Source organism: Barbus barbus (genome assembly GCF_936440315.1).
Source record: "Barbus barbus genome assembly, chromosome: 19".
Taxonomy (NCBI): domain Eukaryota; kingdom Metazoa; phylum Chordata; class Actinopteri; order Cypriniformes; family Cyprinidae; genus Barbus; species Barbus barbus.
This window is the reverse complement of record NC_136747.1, coordinates 17,474,204-17,497,838: the sequence shown is the minus strand read 5'-3', so window position 1 is coordinate 17,497,838 and position 23,635 is coordinate 17,474,204. Positions and strand designations below refer to the sequence as shown.

The following is a 23,635-nucleotide window of genomic DNA, read 5'->3' as shown; positions in this document are numbered from 1 at the left end:
TTCAAAATAGAAATCTTTTCTAACAATGTAAGTATTTACTATGACTTTTTATTCATTTAACAAATCCCTCCCGAATAAAAGTATTAATTTCTTTTTTTTTTTTTTTTAAAGAAAGAATGAAAAAATGTACTGACCCCAAACTTTTTAATAGCATTGTATATTGTAACACAACATTTATTTTTTAAATAAATGCTGTTCTTTTTCACTTTTTATTAATCAGAGAAATCAAAAAAAAAAATGTCATAGGTCCCAAAAAAATATGAAGCAGCACAATTGATTATAAATCAGCATATTAGAATGATTTCTGAAGGATCATGTGACACTGAAGACTGGAGTAATGATGCTGAAAATTCAGCTTTGATCACAGGAGTCAATTATATTTTAAAGTATATTAAAATAGAAATCTTTTATTTTAAATTGCAATAATATTTCACAAAATAATTTTTTTTCTGTAGTTTTGATCAAATAGATACAACCTTGATGAGCAGAAGAAACTTCTTTAAAAAACATTAAAAGTCTTACTGATCCCAAATTATTGAGCGGCTATGTATGTATGTATGGTTTATTAATAATTAGGAATACAATGGAATACATTACCTTTTTAAAATAGAAAACAGTGATGTATAAAAAGCATTTGCAAGACTTTTGACTGGTACTTTGGAAGAAGCACCTCTCATTGCAATCTGCCAGTGAGAGACGGCAGCATCTCCTGCTCTGAGTTGCGGTGCCTGACAGCTCAAGATGAACAAAATGTTACAAATGAGCGGATGCTGCCACCAGCGCCCTCATCTCTTAAATCTGTAGCGTGCCGAGGCAAGGTGACGAACAAAAGAGAAACCTCTCTCAGTCATCTATCCAACAACAGGCCCTTCTGAATGAAGAGGCAGCGCTCTATTGTTATTGATTGTTAGGGAAGGTGTCCTAGATCTCAATGTGAAACTATGATTCAGAGGGCCGACAATGAAGGGACCAGGCTTTTCAATTATGTACCTACGCTGTGGAAAGATAATGTAGAAATGCCCATCTGTGGCCTTGCCACAAAACACAAACCCTTTATATAGAAAACAGGGCTTTGTGTCATGTGTAAGTGTCGAAATTTGTTGCAGAAAATATGATCATAATTTGAACAGAAAAAGACTTGTAAAAAGGCTACGCTTTAAAACCAGTTAACAGTTTCTTTATATGGTGAAAAACTGCAATAGATCTAATGGGAGATTCCATGTCATTTTAAAATACTTTCAAATACTCAATTTTTGGAATTCATCTTACAATTTATGGTGAAAAATCATAAATTGGCATTACCACAATTCGCTCTTCTCAAAAATGACAGCTCACATTCATTCATTCATTCAATTTTAATATACAAAATTTACTGTTACTGTTTACCGTAACAGCTACTGTTTTTTTGTTGCTGTTGTTGTTTTTGTTTTGTTACTGTAAATGACTTTTTTACAGTATATGTTTCATAAACTAATGTCACTTTATTTCACTGTAGGTAAAATTTCATCACTTCACATCGATTATACTTAAATTAAATCATAAAAGATTGCAAATAATGAAAAAGAAACAGTTCTTTACACACAATATTGATAGTTTTCTTTCTTTTTTGGAATCATTTTAAGTAAAATGGCCACTTTAAAGGTGTCAATGCTGTTGCTGAAGGGGTACCTGAGCCGTATTGATGCGGTTGTGAGGGTCTATATGACTAAAAGTTTGAAAAACACTGGTCTCCCTTTTACGATTTCATATTTTTTTCCCCCTGATTACTGCGTCGTTTTCCTTTCTCTGCACAAAAGACGCTCCTGCAGTAAAGGAGTTCAACGCAACACACTTCTGAGTGACAGTTCTGGATACTGTGATCAACAGAGTGTAGAGAATTGATCTGTTCCTACAAGATCCTGTAAACCTGTTTACAATCCTCTCAGCGCCCTACACATCAAGACTCGCGCCGAAGCCTGTACAACAGCAAAAACAAACAGCCACACCAGAGGATGGAACAGTCCAAGTGATTAAAGTTGAATGTGTTGTGATAGTGATGGGCTTTTTAGGATTCAGAACAGGTTCGCGGTGGAAAGGATGAGGGAGATGAGCAGGTGGGCCGCCACACAGAACACAGCTGCTGCGTAGGGACAGAGAACAGAGCAAAAACACCAGAGTGCAACGCTACAGACGTGACTACAGACACACTTAAGACTCTATCCGGTTGTCTCTTCCTAAAATATTCATTAGGGCTGTTCATTAGGGGTGAAAGGAGGTTGGCAAATCGCATTTTGATGTGTCTAGACAGGATGTCAAAAGCAGCATGATGATGGCTTATGTGCTGTGGATTTTCTAGGCCCTCTGATCTTGGTTACATTTGAGTTGGTCCACTTTTATTTCAGGATGGGATGTTGCTCATACACTGTAAAAAAAAATATATATATTCCAAAAAGTTGTTTCAACTTAAAATAATTTGTTACCCCCGCTGACTTAAAATGTTTAGTTTAGTCAACTTGAAATTTTAAGTTACTCAATGTTAATTTGAGGGACAACTGGAATATTTTAGTTGAATAAACTAAACAATTTAAGTCAGCGGGGGTAACAAATTATCTTAACTTTTTTTATTTTTTATTTTTTTACAGTGTATGCTTATATTCACAAAACAGTTCCAATTTACAAATATTTCTATGAGTGCAAATAACTGAGAACATCAGTAATTTTATATTTTTACTTCAGAAGATTTTATAATTTTATTTAATTAGTATTTTATTATTTATTTATTCTTATATATTTTATTATGCTTCAAAGACAGAGTTATGTCGGTCCACTTTCAATTAAAGATGGAATGTTTCTCATAATGTGTTATGGTCATAAAACGTTATGTTGTTTTTTTTGTTTTGTTTTTACAAATATTGCTGCAGAGTTCAAATAACTAAGCACTTGAATGATATGAGCATTTTAATTTAATTTAATTTAATTTTTTGTTTATATTACCACATTTAACCCCCGTATTTGTCTGTGTACACCACATATAAAACCTGTTTTAGAAAAGTCACATAAAAGTCTTATCACATTAAAGTTCATCAAGTTTATATGCATTTTTACATTGCTTCAAGCTGTACAGTGACAAGAATAATTGAATGTATCTGAATTTATTTGCATAGCATACTGTTATTCAGCTGTTATTATTAATAGTCACCTTCTTATCAGATCATTAGTCAACAAATCCTCTGTAAACACCGTAAGTGCAGTGGAGGTTGCAGACACACAGATGGATCTTTAATTTAACTTAAATTAAAGTGCTCGCTAAAAACCAGCTTTCTCATAGATCATTCTGTGTATTAAGTAATTCTGACTTGTTACTTTTAATTATTCTATTAATTTTTACCAGACTGACACATTCAAGCCAATTTGTGGAGTTACAAACATTATATGTGGGAACTATTACACTCAGCCATTCACAATGACATGGAGGCACTTCCTCCTCTAAATGTATTACAGACACAAAATAAAGTGTAACCAAATTGTGGATTACATTCCATTTGAAATTTTTGTTTAATTTTTCATTATATTTGTTTTATTTTGAAGAGGCACAGCCTCGCTTGTCTCCAAGAGACATATGTTTAAAATCCAGACACTAAAATCACATAATTGTAATTATGTATTGGTCCATTGGTCCACAGATATATCCATAGATCTAACAAGATTAACAGTCTTGTTTTTTTAGCTCATAATACGTTCTCATAACATCAGTATTTCAAAAAATATATGTTTGCGCCATATACATTAAAACTAAATGTAATGTATGATATTTTGCTTCTAATGCACATTTAATGTCTTTTTAAGAGTCACTTAAGTATTCAAATAATTCTGGTACCATTGTAATCATGTTACCTAAACACATGAGGTGCTGAGCTGGTAGTGTGTGTCCATTGCCTGGGCTACGGTGCGGAGTTTTGTTTATTATTCATAGAGTTATAATACTAAGTCATACATTCTGTCATGCTGCATGATTAGAGAAGCCCTCTAGCTGAGAAACCTTTGGGAAATATGAAGAACTGAGAGAGAGAGAGAGAGAGAGAGCTGTGTAATCCATTACAATCCGTTCCTCTTTGGGGAATTAGCCCTCTTATATGACAAACGAATGGCACTTATGATCGGATTTATTACTGTCACCTTCCCAAAATACTGTGTGTTTTTTTTCTAATATATGAATCCAATATGTCTACAAAGCTAATGACAAACTAATTGACGCCTGACTGTGATTGATTATTTGATTGAGTGATTGATGCTTAATAAAAGCAACAAAATCGATTTAGGGTTATGGTACATAGGATTTATTAGGGATCATTTTACCCAGACACATTTCATCACGCTGAGCGGCTGAAAGTCCAAATTCCCATTTCAATAAAAAAAGCTCTTTTCTGTGATTAAAGACACTAAACCGTCATTTCAGTCTGGGTGCACATAATCACATTCACTCCGGTATCACAGCATTGCTTTGTGCTCTCAGAAGTCAAGCTTCATACCCAAAATAACGCATATGCACAAAACAAGTACAAAGACCTCTGTGAATCATGTGCTAGAAGAGGAATCAGCCTGCCGAACTCAAATGACATTTGCCATCACGCATTGTTCACTGTAAATACAGGCTTTATTGAAATGGCTTTTGGGGGTGTTGGATCCCAAGCCAGCGGTGAAATATGCTCCTGAGTAAAAGCATTGCGAGGTCATTAGCTGGCGTGTGAGATTCATTTATTCTCCGGTGTGCCACGCCGCCTTCCTTCCTCCCTCCCTCCCAATCTGATCCTCAAAATGGAGGTTCTGGTCGCGGGCCAAACAAGATATTCATGTGGAAATGTGACCAGCGTGCAAGATGTCTCAATGTGGTGGTCTCTGATTTACATAAGCTCCACAGAGTCACTCACAGAGAATCCTTCCAAGTAACTTAATTATTGCCACTGTACTGAGACAGCAGCATTGACAGAGCATGTAGCATCCACACAGCATGTGAAATCACTACATATATGGTCTAAACCTGAAAAGAGGTTTTCAAGTATCAAAACAATAAAAGTTTAATATGGCATACAGCTATTTTTTGTTCATTTATTTATTTTAGGTTAGTTTTTAACAAAACTAAGTACAAAAAAAAACTAAGAGTACAAAAAAAAGTGATTGTCTTCAGAAACATTTTATGTTGTGCTGGGTGAAAGTCTCTTCACATCCCGATAGCAATCATTAAGTGGTCTAAATGTATTTATATGTGTTTATACTTTATCTACTTTATATCTTTTTGACATTTACCTATCTTTGCCACTGTCCTAAAATATTGTATTATCACTTATTCTTTTATATACATATATTAATAAGTACAATCAGAATTGGTGTGTGTGTGTGTGTGTTACTGAATGTCGATGGAACATTATTTCACCTATATTTTGGTATGTTATTTTCACAAAAGTAGTTTGAATAGAGGTGTAGGGGCTCTTGCTTTGCATTACTTCTGCTTTGAATTCTACTTCTACTTTGATCTGCTTGCATCTGCTGCCACAGGACTAGTCTCTCACACTGCTCTTGTGTGATCTTGGTCCACTCTTCTTTATAGCTTGGTAACTGTGGTGGGTTTACATATGATAAACATATGCAGTCACCCTGCCATTTATCTGTATAAGAGGCCCAACTCCTGCTGCAGAAAACATCACTCAAACCATTACACTTCCTCCTAAACCTTTTACTGACTTCTTTATGCACTTGGGGTTCAGTCCTTCCTCAGTTTGACGCCAAACAAAATGTTTCCCATCAGACCCAAATAAATTCAACTTGATTTCCTTACTAAAGTGAACTTTGGACCAGTTCTCCCCTGTCCACACAATGTGTTCCTCAGCAAAGGTGAGCCTAGCCTTTTGATTCTCTCTGCAGATGAGAGGCTTGGTCACTGCAGAGTGTGTTTTCAGACTTCTCTTAAATGCTCCAAAACAGATCCTCACACTGTTCAACACTGAACTGGCAAGCAATTCCAGCTGCAGTGCTGAACCGATTCCCCACTGAGGGTCTTACGTGGATGACCAAGCCTTTTTGGGGGACTTCAATGAATTAGTGTCATTGTAAAGCTGCAATATTCAATAAATCACAGATTTAGAATGGCCAACTTCTCTTGCGGCGGCTAAAAATGTTATCCCTTTGGCCTTCATCTCGACAAACTACTGTTGCTGGGTTTCAGTCACTTTAGTGTGGCCCACCATCTTGCAACTGCAGTGAAAATTAGAGGAATGCTGCCAGTTAAATAGGGTTTGTCATATAATTAAGGAATTTAGCACCAGGTGCCAGATTAACACAAATAACTTGAATGTAAGTGTTCTCTAATTTTAAGTTCTTTTTTTTATATTTTATTTTATTTTTTTATGCTGTTCTTCAGAATTTATGAAATATGCTTAAAAAAAGCTTCTACTCTTGTTATAGGATAACTTCAAATAAGACCAAGCAGTGACCATGAAATTTACGAAATTGTAAATTGTTCTCTAATTTTGATCTCCACTGTAAAAAAAATGTGCTCACAGGATTCAGCGGCATTCCAAGCGACAACCTGTGGCATGCCGTGGGAAAAAAATATGCATTCCTAAAGGCTACATCTGTATGTATACACACACACACACACACACATTTTTATTAGTCATTTGTTTTTGTTTTTTAAATAATACAATTTTTCCTGTGTTTTTCAATTTACTACTGTAGCACACAACAAAAAGAAAAATAGCTATATATATATATATATATATATATATATAGTTTTGTGTGTGTGTGTCCCAGAGTGGTCCAGTAAGTCAACCACAGAAATAATGAACATGGCAACCACTTTTTTTTTTTCTGTGTACATCATCTGTGTAAATCATTTCCCCCCCGTCTGTTGAGCATGATTGTTCACAAAAAGCACCTTGCAGTTTGGATAGTGTTGGGTCCTTCCCACTGTGCTGAGATGGATAAAGTATGGCTCCCACAATGCCATGGGGGTGGAGAGGCCTTGACTCCATGTAGCAGAGAACAATGGGAGAGTGCATCATGAATGGGAGGAGGGAGGGAGGACTGGAGGAGTGTAGGGAAGGAGGGGTGCTCTGCCACAGAAGGAGTGCCCGTGGAGAACACTGATTACTTACTTTCAAAACATCAGTTTGATGGAGAGACGCAAGCGGCTTCCCAGCGGCCTCTCATTCGTCTGGGCTACGGCGGCCCGTGATTGATGAGGCGACCTGCAGTGTGAGACCCATGCTGTAGAGCCTGCTTTCATCTCGCTCCCTCTCTCCATTGCTCTGGCATGCTCTTCTCTCTTTTTCTCTTTCCATGTCTTACCCCCCTCTCTCACCATGGAAGCCCAGGTATACAGGATGTTGATGAAGTTTCAGAAAGAGTGTGTGTTCATTTCTGTGTGTGACAGTAACGATTGGTGTGCTATTTATAAAAAGTCTTCTAAACAGTAAAGTGAGATTTATTATGAATACATTTTTATATACTACCGTTCAAAAGTCTGGCATTTCAAAGTTGTTGTTTTTTTTGTTTTTTTTTAAAGGGGTGGTTTACTGCCTTTTTTCTATGCTTGATTGTGTTTATGGGGTGCAATATAACATGTCTTCATGTTTCGTTTGTTAAAAAAAGCCTTATTTTTCATAAATTTCACCTTTATTGTAAGCCGCTTTCTCCTCTGTCATTTGAACGACCGGTTGACTTCCTGATTCTATGAAACCACTCCCTCAGAAACAGGCAATGGGCTCAGATTGGTTAGTTGGGCCGGTGTGTTGTGATTGGCTAAACTGCGTACTGCACATTGTACGGAAACTTCACGCCCATTACCTTTACGGGCGACAGTTCCATGTGCTCCGGTCAAATGTAAAAAATGGTGTCAATATTGCCATATCAGTTTGAGCCAGAATCAGACCCAGAAAGCGGGAATGAAGAGAGTCAAGCAGAACCTCTGCAAACATGGCTCTTACAAAATGTTTCTGAATGGTACATTTTTTTTGTATTATTATTCTCTCAAAGAATTTCGATACGCTGTTACTTAAAAATGCTACTGCTGTTTGTTAGCTTTGGAGAGACGGTTTTCTCCTGATTAAACATTTAATATAACTGAATACATGACTGAGTAATTACATGAAAAATTACGTCAAAGTGTACATGGAAAATACATTTACAAAATTAGTACATAATTACAAATTCGGGTCCAAAATGTTTGTACGCGTTTGTCATAGACACACGAAATAGCATAACTAACTGGCTACTAAAGCCAGCGTTGGCATTTGTTTACGTCCTTGATAAAACTAAAACATTACGTCTGAAATTATACATGCAAATACATTTAAAATGATTAAATCTTACTTACAGGTTGTGGCCCAACAACTGCTGCCTCTCGTTTTAAAGTTGGAACTGCTCCATGTTTTAGTAATAGTTTCTGGTTGAATCCGGCATTGAACTCGTGTAGATTCTGGAAGCTGTCTTCCGTTAAATGCGCAGCACAGAGAGCTAAGTTACAATTGTAATTGTCAGGAACATAATCAAACATAAATTTTAACCATTGTTGACGAACTACAGCGTCCGTAGGAAGCCCGAACACAGAAGACCTGACAGCTGGGTGAAAATAACTCTTTCGACGGCATGGATACAGCTCTCCACTATAACTCTTCCTCTTCGACAAAGCCGCAGAACATGGCCTTGCCCCCTTTTTTGCATGTTCCGGAGGGAGGGTTGATGTAAATTTATGGGTTCGTTACGTATGAAACCCGGGAAGTATCTCGTTGTAGTCCCATTTGAGTCGTTTTTGTAGGCATTAAACTTTTCAAAAGACGATATCTCCGCTTACGTTGAACTTTCAGCGCAGCAACTTTGCAGATACTGTTCATGCACCAACAGCAACATTACACACTATTTAAAATGAAAAAAGTGAAATCGGAAACAACCACCCCTTTAAAGATGTCTTTTATGCTCCCCAAGGCTGCATTTATTTGACCAAAAAAAGTAAAACAGTTTAATATTGTGAAATATTATTACAATTTAAATGTCTGTTTTCTATTTGTCCCTATATTAATACATTTTTAAAAAGAATTTATTCCTGTGATGGGAAAGCAAAATTTTTTGCATCCTTTACTCCAGTCTTCAGTGTCACATGATCCTTCAGAAATCATTCTAATATGCTGATTTGCTGCTCAAGAAACATTTCTGATTATTATGTTTAAAAGAGTTGTACCGTATTTGTGTAAACTGCAATACATTTTATGCTTGTGAATCTGTGTGCCACCAAAAAGAAGAGGGTCTCTATATTAATGCTACCACCTGTCTTAATTAGTGGCTAAGCAATTAAGACAGATTCCCTGATTAAGGAACATGCTAACGGCTGTCATTTGCTAATAATTAATCTCTCCTAATTTTGCACATAACCACTGAGAGCTATTGATCTGAGAAAGGGATGTGACTCACATGGCAAAAGCTTAAAAGCTTGCCAAGTCCATTATGGTCAATGATGATACGCTCTTATTTTTCCTTGCCTCGTGAGAAGGCTCTCTCCCTTTTGTCTCAATCCCCCTTTTTGAAGTTTTTTTTAGAGAAGTCGATGCATTTTGAAGCTACATTTCAATGTCTGGTGTCTGAGCATGCTCTATAGTGTCTTTTGCTGCATTTATTGATTTCACTGGGTCATTCACATCATTCACATGCATAGACCAGCATCTGAAATCTCACACACCCACACTACATTAAAGCTGCTATATAATCTTGTCCGATTTGTGGCACAGGTTGAGGTGTAATTTTGTTTGATTTAGTGTTTATCTGAAGTACCTTTCCTTGCTGGATATCTGAGGTATTGAGATGATTTATTTTAGTATTTGAAATGTCATTTCCTAGTAAAACAAATAATATTTCTGTCCACACTGAAAGCAAAAATTTTGCATCACTCAGCTAAATCATAGACAATTATTAACTTGTTGTCACTGTCTAGTACATTGAGTCATAGTTATCTCATAAACATTGAGGACCTTTCTGAATGCATAGATACAGAAAGTTCTTCTACTTCTTTCTACTCTTATTAAATCTTTATTTTGCTCTTTTCCTGACTTTTTCTGTTACTTTTGGTACCTATTGTCCACTCCTACACATCTCAAATTCTCTCCTCTGGTCCTCCTCCATTTCTCTTCCATTCTGCTTTACTCATTCATTTTTCTCTTGCATTGTGCTGGCCTTGGCAGAGTGTCTGGCGATTCTTACTTTAAAAAGTATTACGATTAAAAAAAAAACAGGGATTATTGGAATTCACTGTTACTTTATATGATTTTATATATACTATTGTTTCTATACCTAGCAATAGTTGCAGTTTGGTCCAAAATACAGAATGACATATGCACACATTTTGAGCAATATTAGTTTCCTTGCAGCACCATATCAGCTTGTCCTATTTATAAACCGTTTCTACATCCCATGTGGATTAACTGCACTGACATGGTAGGATTTGCTCATATACCACTCTTTGCTCATCCATGTGTTTGATAACCTCCCCTTCCTTTTCCTGACCTTGCCTTCCAACAAACATCGGCACACACATTCACACACTCAGAGAGAGAGTAGACACCTTGGAATGAGCTATGTTGATTAAATTACATTTATCCTTGTGAAAGGGTTTATTGGCTTGCATGGTGATTTATTCAGGGGTAGATATTGGCGGTGTGAAGGAATCTGAGTTCTGGTGTTGTGGTTGGTTTCAAACACTGCCAGCCTCTCCAGCTCCTGAGAAATTATGTTACTGCAAAATTCACACTTATTTAATTAAACTGTCAGGCAATTACAAATGTGGAAACATGTGCTATTCAGAAGGGTGACTCGCAGCGAGACAATCACATCAATAAGCTAAAGCAAGTTCACCGGTGCACTGAAATTTACTTTACAGTTAAAGAACAAAGCTGTGTTTCTGTTCAGAAGTGAGCTGATATACAACAAGGGCATTACCGAAACCCTACATTTGGGTGTGTTCCTTAGTCATCTAAAGACATATCTGAGGGGGTTGCATTTTGTCCCATGGCACCTATAGATTTTAGCTGACATTTTAGCTGAGGTTTCAGTACTTTCAATGTAGCAATGGAGGGCCCACCTGCAAGGGCATTGGTGGGCTGTTTTTTCTCATTTGCACTGTCTGCATTACAAGAATACACAAGTTTTTTTGTGACCTTCTCCATCATTTTGAGTCATTTTAATGCTGAAACACATTATGCATTTTATGCACTGATTAAAAAAACAATAATAAAGATTGTACTTTTAGAGAAAGTGGTCACACTTTATATTAGGTGGCCTTAACTACTATGTACTTAAAAAAAAAAATAAGTACAATGTACTTATTGTGCTCATATTGTATTGCAACACACTATTGCTGCTATTGAGGTGGGATACGGGTAAGGTTAGGGACAGGTTTGGTGGTATGGGTAGGTTTAAGGGTGGGTTAAGGTGTAAGGGATGGGTTAAAAGTGTAATTATAAATGTAATTACAGAAATTAGTTACAGATGTAACTACATATAGGCATTTTTAAAAATATAAGTACAATGTAAGAACATGTATGTACACAATAAGTGCATCGTACCAAATGATTAATTTATATGTAAGTACATAGTAGTTAAGGCCACCTAATATAAAGTGGGACCGAGAAAGTAATCAACATATAGTAGTCAACATTTGAAGTGGATCAAAACCTTTTATCAAAGTTGTCCTAAAACCTAAAATGCGTTCTTGTCTTAGGACAACTTTGATGAACTTTTTTGATCCACTTCAAATGTTGACTACTAGTCTACTACATTCAGTTCAATTCAAGTTTATTTAGCACCTTTCATGATGAAAATAGTTGAAAAGCAGCTTTACAGAAAATTAAAGTTTCTACATTACACTATATTTAGTAATAGCTTATCAGTGGTGAAGTTGATGTCCATATGGCAGAAATGACGGTAAAAGTCAAGGAGTTAGATAATGTTATGTAATGCAAAATTTGGTAGTTTTGTATGTTGTCTGAGGGTTGCCGTTATCTGAGGTCTCCTGGGGGTTTGGCATAATCTCTTCTCAGGTGTTCAGTCATCTCAGGTCTTTGTAAGGGCTGAATCCAGAATGAAGCTTGTGTATTTCCTAGTTACACAGAAACAGAGAAGGTAATAGAGAAAAAAATAGCATAGCTGCTGTTCCAACTAAGCAAAAAATTATGTGCTCAACCCAAGCAAAATAATGAAAATGTGCATTTGATCAGATGTAACTGAAGTACAAGGTTATGAGATACATTATGTGAATGCTTGGCTAAAGAGATGTGTCTTTAATCTAGATTTAAACAGAGAGAGTTTGTCTGAACCCCGAATGTTATCAGGAAGGCTATTCCAGAGTTTGGGAGCCAAATCTGAAAAGCTCTACCTTCATTAGTGGACTTGCTATCCTAGGAATTACCAAGAATCCAGAGTTTTGCGACCTTAGGGAGCAAGATGGATTGTAGCGTGATAGAAGACTAGTTAGGTACGCAGGAGATAAACCATTTAGGACCTTAAAAGTAAGTAGTAATATTTTGTAACTTATATGGAACCTAATAGGTAGCCAGTGCAGAGAATGTAAAATTGGGGTAATATGATCATATTTTCTTGACCTTGTCAACTCAGCTGCATTTTGGACTACCTGTAGCTTGTTTATTGAAGATGCAGGACAACCACCTAGTGGTTAATTACAATAGTCCAGTCTAGAGGTCATGAAAGCATGAACTAGCTTTTCTATATATATATAGCCTGTTTGCCATTTTTAACATTATGGGTAAATGTAATGTCAAATTCATACATTTAAGTAATTCAATTTTGATGCTGAAACACATTTTGCATTTTATGCACAGAATAAAAAATGGAAAGTAATGAATTTGTAATATAGTGCATGTATTTAACAATACATTTACACCATTATTTACAATATGGGTAAATATAATGTCAGGTTCATACACTTATGATACATTATTATACATTTCAGTTGTGTCTCTCAACATACTCTGGTGTAATTTAATGTTTTTTTCATGCTGCAGTTAGTAGTAAAGCAGAAGATACGATTGATTCACTCACATTCTGTGCATCTGTTTGACCTGAGGCAGCTACACAGATTTGTCTCACCTCATTAATGAGCGAAAAAAGACATTTAATTTATTGATTTTGGAGAAAAAAAAGACATAACTTGAAAGCTGAGACTCTGAGCAACAACAAAATAAACCCGCTAAATTAAAGAGGCCATATTAAGACTTATTTTGATGAAGCGGAGTTTATGATTGGGTGGGCCTGTAGAGTCTGTTCTGTAGTACTGGTTATGCATAGATAGAATAAAAGAAATACAACATGTGTCTGTCCATAAAGCCTTAGCACACATGCTGTATTTTAACCAACAAGATGAGTATGAAGTCTATTTTGGCATGGGCTGCTTTGTAAGCAAAGGTTATTGGCAGCAAAAGGGATAAAACTAAAGCTTTTAATGCTATGCCTTTAAATTTAAGGGGCATTTGCCATACTTCATTTCCTAAAGTAGATTATACCCATAAAAATGAAGATGAAAAAAATCACTTTTGACTCATAATTAATTTATGATCTTTATAGGAGCATATGTTTAATTTATGGGACTCCATTTCAGATTTAAATTTAAACTCACTGAGACATGTAAAGTCATGAACATGGAATGGGTTATGTGTGCAAGTGCTGTTGTTTTGTGATTGTGCTACTGCATGACAAGAATGTGACAAACATATTCATGCAAGTTTCATACAACTCATGAATACATATTTCAAGGACACGTTATTCAAATGTCAGAAAATCAGTTGCCCCTTTGGGAGGCTATGGAGCTGTGTGAAATACTACATCAAACCAAGCAACAGATGTGTGTGACTATACTACAAATTGTAAGATTTTGAATTGGTTCAAATATTGTATTTCTAGGGCACAGGTCACCTTTTTTTGTAATATGAAATATAGGCTATATTAGGCTACACTATTATGATTTGTAATGCATGTCAAGATATCGTTTAGCTGTCTTTCTATTATCTGTATTTTTAAATGGTGCTGTGTTCGGTGTTTCTTTCTTTCTCAAGGAATCTGTTGAGTTGACGTTTGAAAGAATTACTCTCGCCTGCTTGGCATAATAGTTTAACTTGCAGAAACAGGCACAAAATCAATCTGAAATGAATCAGTGTTTTTGCTGAACTGAATCTAAACATTTAAGTCAATGGGGTGAATTCAATTCCTTCTGCTATCTTGTAGGGCTCTTCTGGGACATGTAGTAATTTGGAAATGAATGTAATGGCACCCTGGCATTTTGTAAAATATATGTAAAGAAAAACGATGCGATGCTAAAAAATGCCTTCCATATATTTTAGAACATAGTAAGTAACTTTGCTATAAAAATGCTGTGATGAACTGTTGTAATGAAGATATATTATTTTAAATATATTATTTAATTAAATGTGAAATGTTAAGCAATAAAGATTACTGCTTACTGCTGATAATCTCATTATCTTTACATTAATAATTTTTATTATGGGGTTACACTTTATTTTAAGGTGTCCTTGTTACAGTGCAATTATGCATTTAAGTACAGTGTAATTTAAACTACATGTACTTACTATATAGTTAGGGTTAGGGTTTGGCTTAGGGTTACTTGCATACTTAATTGTTATTATAATAGTAAGTACATGTAACGTGTAACAAGAACACCTTACAATAAAGTGTTACCTATTATTGTTTTTATTTAGTAAACAACATCTGATTAATTCAAATACGGAATAAATTATAGTTTAAAAAAAAATCCTTTTTTCAAGTTACATCATTGCACAGGTAGGTGGCGAAATCTTTGAGTGAATTGTCCAAATCATTATCTCAGCCGATTCGTTCAAAACATGGATTCATTCAGGAACAAAATAGCACTGGTAAGTTATGTGCTGACTCATGTATGTACGCCACAGTTGTTTGACTTTGTATGTGGACAAGAAAACGTACACAGTAGATGTACATACTGTACAGAGCCTGTGTGTGTGTGTGTGTGTGTGTGTGTGGGAGTGAAAGAGAGAGAGACAAAAAGATAACAGTAATGATATGGCTCCGCTCCAGCCTGTGAAGGCCATTAAAGTGTGATTCATGTGGCCATGTCCTTTAATGACATCTCCAGTTAGTCATCAATAAAGTGAGACAGATGTAGGATGAAGATGGAGCATTTTGATGGGTGGAGGGTTGGGGTTACAATGACCTCTGTCCTCTGTTGCAGCACCACGCTGATTCACGACACACTGCGCGTGCACACACAATGATTTTTTTTACTTGTCAAAATGTTCAGTTTGTGTGCACCGCCCCTAAAAAGTGTCCAGGGAGTGTGCTGACCATATCTGGCCCGGCTTGCACTTCATGAGTAATGGTGGCCTAAGTGTTAAAGTCCTTGTACCCTTTTGAATGTCCCAAGTGCCATGCCTCAAAATGTCAGAGTATTAGATCAGTGACCTTGGTAGTATATTATGAACTCTCAGAAAGTTTTATACTTCACAAGATAAAATACTGACTATCCAAACATCTATTTTCACGGCCTAAACAGACAGATCATTTAAACTTATTTTGACAGTGCTATCTATCATTGTATATCTACAAAACGTGAGTTTTACAGCCCCTCCAGACAGATGCCATGTTATTATAAATGTTTTTTGTTGTCGCTGTTAATGGGTGACTTTCCGTAACAAATGTAAAGAGCTTTCCTTCATGTTTTACAGGCTATCCGGAATGAATGTCCCATCTCCTATTGTTAGCAACAAGAACTGGCTGAGGTTACACTTTGTTACTGACAGCAACCATCGATACAAAGGCTTCAGCGCCCATTATCAAGGTAAACTGCTCGCTTTGTCATTGCAAATGCATGGTTTCCATGGCTAGTATTGCTCTTGTGAACACTGTAGTGAAAGTCTATTTGGTTGTCCTCTCTGGATAATTAATTACACAATTAATTATCTTTGATTTGATGATTTTTGTTGCATAAAAGGTGCAAAAAAAGAGTATTGGAGTTTTATGTTAAACACATTTTGATATCATTTTGTTACAGATGTCTATTTAATGCAAGCATGAGAAAGATAATTCAAAACTGTGTTGATTGTCATTGACTTCAGCTCACATGGCTCTTTTTGCAATAACTTTCAACATTCAGAGTCAGAAAAGTGTTGTTTTTGTTGCCAATGCTTGAATGCCTCTTTCCTTTTTTGGTTAATTTGTTTTGTTTTGTGTCGTTTCTCCAAACTAACTCATATTTCAACAACAAATCATGTTGTCATCTTTTTTGGAAGTAGCTATCTTTTTGCTTCTCTCATAAAAAAGAAAGCTCAAATGTAATAAAATGGTGGGGGTTGAAAGAAAGAACGGCGAAAAGCAAGCCGCTTTTAAGTTTTATGTTTTGACAGGTCATCCATAGCCATAATTTTCCTCATGTGCTTGGCTGCGTACTGTGTTTGTGAACTACTTACACACATTTACCATAAACAGTGTCTATACAAACATTCACTGGAAGCTGTTCTGTAGAGGTCTGGAGTGAAATATGAAATTGTTTGCCAACCCTTACATATATATGCTATTATCTTACAGAAGTGTTGCATAATGTTGTTTTATATGGAAATTCATATATGTCTTCACTGGGTCATTTGGATTATTTTCTGAGCCTTCAGTAAAAACAAACCTCATTTGCATGGATATATGATTTTTGTATGAAAGCTACTTTCTGCGACGGGAATAAAAAAGTTAACTGCAAATTATTATTTCAAAATTCTGACCTTTTTTCTAGGAATTTGTTTTCTTGCAATTGCAGTATTTAAACGTAACTTACCATTCTAAGAAGAAAAGTCAGAATTGTGAGATTTAAAGTTGCAATTACTGTTTATATATTTTTTTTATTCTGTGGCAGAAACTATATATATATATAATAGGATTGCGAGGTGTAAACTCACACCTCTAGTTCAGAGTAAAAATGTCAGAATTGTGAGATGTAAACTTGGAATAGCGAGCAAAAGTCAGAATTCTGAATTTATATCTTGCAATTATAAATTCAGAGTTTACATTTTTCCCACATTTACCTTTTTTATCCCTTGCTGGAAATGTACTTCTATAGAAAGGCTTTGTGTAACTTTAGAGACCTGTCAGGTCTGTCTGCCTCTGTGTCCATTCCTCTAAATAGACATGCAGTCATCTTGGATAACTGAAAATGTGAGCAGAAGTTTGGCTATAGGATTGGATTTGTTTGATTTGTGTAAGATCCAAGAGTGCTGATTAGAAGCTTGCTGCATTGAATTGAGCTGGCATGAGTTTTGACTGTGAAATAGCAGGTACTCACTGCATCACCAGGACAAGTGATCGGGTTCAAAAAGCATCTGCACTGCGCTTCAGGACACAGCCCAGCAAAATCCAATTTAGCCCACTGATTCATCTGAAAGAGATGCCATCAGAATGGAAGGCCATTCCATTTCGGCCCGCTCCACTCTTATACACATTAACCAGCTGTTGCTGGTTCAAGATGCCAGTTGATGGAAACGCTCATCTGCAGAAAATAAAGCTGTTATTGGCAGGGGCTGTTTGGCTTCAATATACACAGACTACCCGGCTCTCTATCTGAGAAACTCCGAGTCCAGAAGCAAGAGTATGAGGTAGATGTATTCTTCTACTCAGTATTCATTCTGAACCAGTGATGACAAAAAAAAAAAAAAAAAAGGTTGGATGATCTGTATCGGATCTATAATCTGACAAAATTACTATAGGATTTTTTATTTTTATTAAAGGAAAGGCTTTTCTTCATATAACATCCATCCATTTAGCACACTTTTTAATCTTTTTAACTAATTAAATGGAGAAATAAGAAGAGTGCCTAAAACTGTTAAGAGAAAAGTATAATGATAGAGTTTTATTTTATTTTATTTCTGTTATGGTCGGGTGGTTGTAGTAAAAGAGGCGCAAGACGAAGGAGTAAACAAAAAGGGGTATTCTTTATTTGGCGGCATCAACTCACACTTGACATTACACTAACTTATGAACGGACAAACACTGAGGGGAAACTCAGGACTTATAAAGGGACTAGAACAAAGGAGCTAACTAGATAATTGATTAAACACAGGTGATGAGGATGATAGATAATTAACTAATGACTGGGGAAACCAAATATGGGCAAAACAGGGAACTAAACAGAAACCAAACCGTTACAATTCCGGGTCATTAGTCATATCTCCATTGAAAGGTGTGTCTTGGGACGATTTCTGAAGATTGGAATGGATTCCTGTAATGAAGGTTAGTAGTCACAGTGAGCATAAAGTTTTTGAAAGTGACCTTGTGCTGCATTGTGCTGGTTCCTCCAGGCATTGTTGATTCACTGACCACAGGGAACGAGAGGGAATGTAAATTCTTTATGCTAGAAAGAACCTTGAGAATTTGACGCTAGCGGCAACAGGCAATGAGTGAAAAAGTGTATGACATGGCTCTTCTTTGGCTGATTGAAGTTCAGACGTGCTGCTGTTTTATGGATCACCTGTAAAGACTTGGTGGTGCTAGCTGGAAGGCTTGCTAGTAAAGCTGGCCAGTAAAGGTGTCACATTCATAAAATTTAATCAAATTCTCAATATGGTACTAGAGATCTGACCAGGAGATGAAGAACTGATGAAATGATTATATATGAAATAAGGAGTTAGAGTACAGCAACTTGGCAAAATGAAGTGAGTGGGAGGTCTATAATATCTTCAAAAATTCATCTTTATGGAGAGAGAGAGAGTCATCTACAAAAGAATTTAGAATTGCAGTTTAAATGTAAAGAAACAAAATGCAAAAAGAGAAAATAAGGAATTCATCCATTTTAATTAATTTGGATATTTGCTTGACAGAGTCAAGCAGTTTGATGGTTTACAGGCCTTAAAACAGGTCCCTAAAACAATAAATAGATAGAAATTAAATATCTATGACAGTGGATGTTTTGCCAGAAAATTCCACCTATAAAAATGTAAATTATACACTTCATCATATTTAATGAATGAACTTTTGTGGACCAGGACAGAACACTTAGGGCCAGATTTACTAAACGGGGCAAATTTGCGTCCATAAAAGCGCAAATTCTGCAGGCGATCTACTGAAAATGCGCACATAAAAAGAACACAGACAGCCACATCATTTCCATAATGACCAGTGCAGTCTACCCAGAGCAGCACGAATTAACACCTACTTTAAGACATGCTCTTTTGGGCATTAAATAATGGTGCAAATACCAGTAATTTGACAAGCGCAAACGTTAGTAAATCACATTAAGCAATTAATTTAGTCTCCTGCCAATAAATTTTGCATCTGAAAGGGAAACTCCTACAAATACATATTCAGTAAGGTCAGGTGCAAAAATAACTGTCCATGCCTTTTCAGCGCTAATTCTTCACTGCGCATTTTTAGTAAATCCTGACAGTACAATTTTAACACCAGAAGATGGTTTGTGCTGGGTCAAACTGTTAGTAAATCTGGCCCTTAATTTCTCAGAATGCCTTACCTGTGTTGACTTTCTTTAAATTACAATTAAGTAAATTCCTCTTCCTGTCATTATGATTCAAATTCAATTTCAACTTCCTGTGGGTGGTGGCCGTTTTAATTCAAATTTATACTCATGGATTGAAAGGGAGCCAGTTCTCAGATTCTGAATTTTGCCCAACCCTGTTCTAAAGCCACAGCGCTTGTCTATTCATGACACTATAATTCTCTTCATTTGGGGTGGGTTTGTTATCAAATATTGATATGTGCAATTAATGGCAATTAATTTGATTAATTAATTAGCATATCATGTAATGTATTCAATTCAATTGAAATTCAAATGGTGTGCTGGCCCTAATAGCAAGAAACTTCTTAAGGCCAATTAATTGCAAGAAACATCTTAAGGCCAATTTACACTGCAATGACAGACACCAACCAACGGCAACAGACACATCCGTCAGGTTTTGTCGGATCAGTGTATTATCCTGTCTGCCTCTGTTGGCATTGGTCGCACTTGTTTTTCAGCGAATGAGCATCTTGGCATTTGTCATGTCTGGAATATCTATCAGTGCAGTGTGAATTAGCCTTTAAGAAAATGGTTATAACGGAAAGTGCATTGTCACCTTAAGGTTCTCTTAAGTTTTGTTTTTTTTAATCTTCTGCTCAGGTACTCAGGGAGCAGCAGCTTGTTTCTGTCTGCATTAAGAATGCAAATGCATCTTACAAGAATGAAATGCCCTACTGTGTTAAGAGTAAGACATCATTCGACCCCCAAAGCAACTAAATAAACACGGTAGTTTGCATGTACAGATGGTAGTGGTGTCAAAAACGCAAAACAAACTACTCCTTCAAGCCTAAGTCATTTAGAGGTGAGCATGATAATGAAGAATAATCCAAGATAAGTCATGTAAACTAGGGCAAAGATGTTGGCAAAGGGCCAAGGGAGCCAGCTTTCGTAACTCCAATAAGAATTGCAAATGTGTAAATGGAGTTCTTCTACCAAACTTGGTCTTGTAGTTTTTGATGACACAGCAAGCACTTTGCAACACTTCTCGCTCACTTTTCAGAGTAGGTCAGTTAGAAATAGAACTTGAAATCCGTATGTGGCCACAGGTTCTCTGTCATGCCTTCCCTGGAGTGGATGCCGCATCTAATAAAGTCCTCCTTTGATGGTCACTCCTGCCACCATCCGTTTACACGGGTTACAATCTTGCATGTTTGTACTGGATTCACAGTTCACCTGAGGGAGTAATTATTTGGCTGGACTCTACAATGTCTATGTCAAACACTATTCCTCAGGAATTTCCTTAACTTAACTCAACGCTATTAGTGCTACAGAAACTCCAGCAAACAGTCTGTAATGAAGACAATGCCCTACTCTGTGGCCTGCTGTGCTTAAGTTGGGCATTTCAAATGTCCTCTTAAATGTCAAACAAACGGAACATTGTGTTGTAATCTTTTGAGCAATGTAGCCTTTGAATTGAAGAATTGGAAATGTGAAATGAATCTAATATAGAGATCAAAGTTGTTGACATATCGGCGTAACAACATAATAAAATAAAGGATATCACATTATCAGTATTTCATAAACTATAGCATAGTGTCTTGACTAAACAACGCTAGGTCTAAAAGTACTGCCTTTTGGATCTGTGCCTGCATGGGCTTTAGGCAAAAACAAGTTGACATAGTAGAAACACACACCATTGTCTCAATTTTAGGCAACAGAGTGGAATCCCAGAACCTCTTACTGAATATTTCAGTGCCAAACTGCCCATCACCATCTGTACAGGGCAAGCAAGACAGCACTCTGTTGATATTCCTCGAACATTCTGCTTATAGTTTTCTAGACAAGGCGTTGAGATTATTGTCATTATTATTATTGATTATTATTATTATTTTTTTTATTTTTTTTACTTCATTGGCAATATTTTCTTGTTTTATGTATAGGCCTATTTGTTGTTTAATTCAAAATTAAAACAAGGGAAAAACAATGTCAAAAGGATAAGAAAAAATAAACTAAAATCAAAAAGGTGAATATTAAACATCTTAATGACAATGTGCAATCCTTGTTTTGTAGATTATTCAGTTCAATTGAATTTCAGTTTTAGGTGTACTGCCTATTTTTAGTTTTTACCAAACTTTTTGAGTAAACTTTACTTTTTTTCAAAAACTTCCATTGACCTTTGTTCATAAAATGTTTAAAAACACGTTTGACATTGCGAATTAGTATTTATTATATTCTTGTAATGTAGTGTCAATTATAGAAACACACAATTTGTTGTGCAAAATTGCTTTATTCTTTTATTTGTTTACCTGTAACTAAACCTAAAGTCTAAAGTCACAAACATTCACAGGAAATGATTTAATTCTGCATTGAAAAATACAGTGGATAAAAATAGCGTAAACAGTCCATGCAAATAAATGGCAGTATCAGTATTTTTAGAGCAGAATTTCTCTTTCACTTCTGCTCTAAAAATGGGTGAGCTGTTGCTAAGTGGAAAAAAAATTCTTTTTTTTTATCTAGTTATTTTGGATAAAGGAACATTGCAGTCTAATTGATAACGAAGCTAAATAAGCATGAAGAGGTTCTCTAAACAGAATAATTTACAAGAACAGCAGGAAATCCGATGATTTTAATTATATTAAAGAGAGAAAATAAAAACTTGCTTTGACTGTAGAGTGGCTAATAATTTATATTTATAACATAATAATATAATGAACACCTATGGATCATCTCTTACATACTGTACATAATTCTTTGGACAGAGCGATGCTTGATATGGTTATCATAGCCAACATGTTATTATTGCCATAAGTGGCAATGGATCATCAAATGCACAGCTAGTATTTTCTTTACTGGTTGGCATTGGTTATTAATGTTTACTCCTATATAAGCAACCTAAGGGCACACGGAAGGGTTTTTGTTGTATAGATTATTCACAGAAGCAGAAATAACAACCAAAGTTACCCCTGAGCAACACTGGCTCATCAAACCGCTCAATTTAAGAACTTGATCAGTATTTATCTCACCTCGTAGGTAATTTACAGTTTTCTTTTCGCTTACTTGAACGACTTCAGTAGCTGTAAATAAAAGAACTGAAATATACATTTTATTGTGATTGAGTTTTTTGCTTGCAGAGGTCAATAAGACCCTCCTGAGGCCACAGCTGATATTAGACACCCCCACCCTCAATCTACAAAAGAAAGTCTCCATTAAAGAAAATGCCATCCACTATTCATTGATAATGCAGAGGTTTTGAAAGCGTCTGAGGCCTTAGGGGTATATAAGTCTTTAAAGGGTAAACGTCCCCAGGAGAAAAATATATCTGTAACTCTAATGGCTCTCAGTGTTGACATTACTTCGAGACAAGAGTAGCGCACTTGGTCTCAGCAGAGGAGATTTATCCAAGAGTTATGTCAGAATTCACTGAGGAAGGCTTTCAGATGAAGTAATGGCCAGAAAGTGGCAAGTATTCCACAAGTATTATTATACTTCTGCTCTGTTCATCATTTATCTTAACGGTTTTATTAGAGACAGTTGTTTAATGAAAAGCACAAGCAAGCGGGTCGACGAATTGCAATTTGCTTTAAACCATAAGAATACTAATCAGATGCTAAACCTGTGTGGCTCTGTTGCCGGTATAGTAATAACTGAGTTGTTATGTAAACTTGCCCTCACGGTAAGAAGGTGAAGGTCAGTTTTATAGCAGGAAAATATGATAGTATCATTATTTCCTATCCGATAACAAATGGTGCACAGGATCCACGCTTGACTTTGGTTCAGCTAATAATCTGACATCCAGGGCGGAAAACAATTAATGTAATCTATCCTTGACTAGATGGACATGGGGATAGGTTACCAAGGGGCTCGGCAGAGAGATAAGGTGGCAATGCAAGGACATGTCTGAGATCACATCAAAGATACCTGTAAGAGCCAATGTACATATAAAATGAAAGGCAAAGCGGATTGAAAGCACTTTCACCTGGAGTTTTGATGCAGTAGCTTGTTGATTGTGTTTTGAAATCTTCGCTTAACTTTAACGGAACAAACAGGTGAAGGTGCGAGTCTGCAGCAACAAGAAAAACAAATGTTTGTGATAGCAAACCTTCAAACCCATCACGAGTAGTT

The 23,635-nt window shown here is 36.1% G+C and overlaps 1 protein-coding gene across 1 annotated transcript in view; it reads left to right on the top strand.

Moving 5' to 3' along the window:
- The window catches only part of LOC306885654 (CUB and sushi domain-containing protein 3-like), a 405,244-nt gene that overhangs the window by 182,595 nt on the left and 199,014 nt on the right, over positions 1–23,635 (top strand). The window contains exon 6 of the mRNA XM_079442324.1: positions 15,750–15,862. Within this exon, the coding sequence (XP_079298450.1) occupies positions 15,750–15,862 (113 nt within the window). The remainder of the gene's footprint in view (positions 1–15,749; positions 15,863–23,635) is intronic.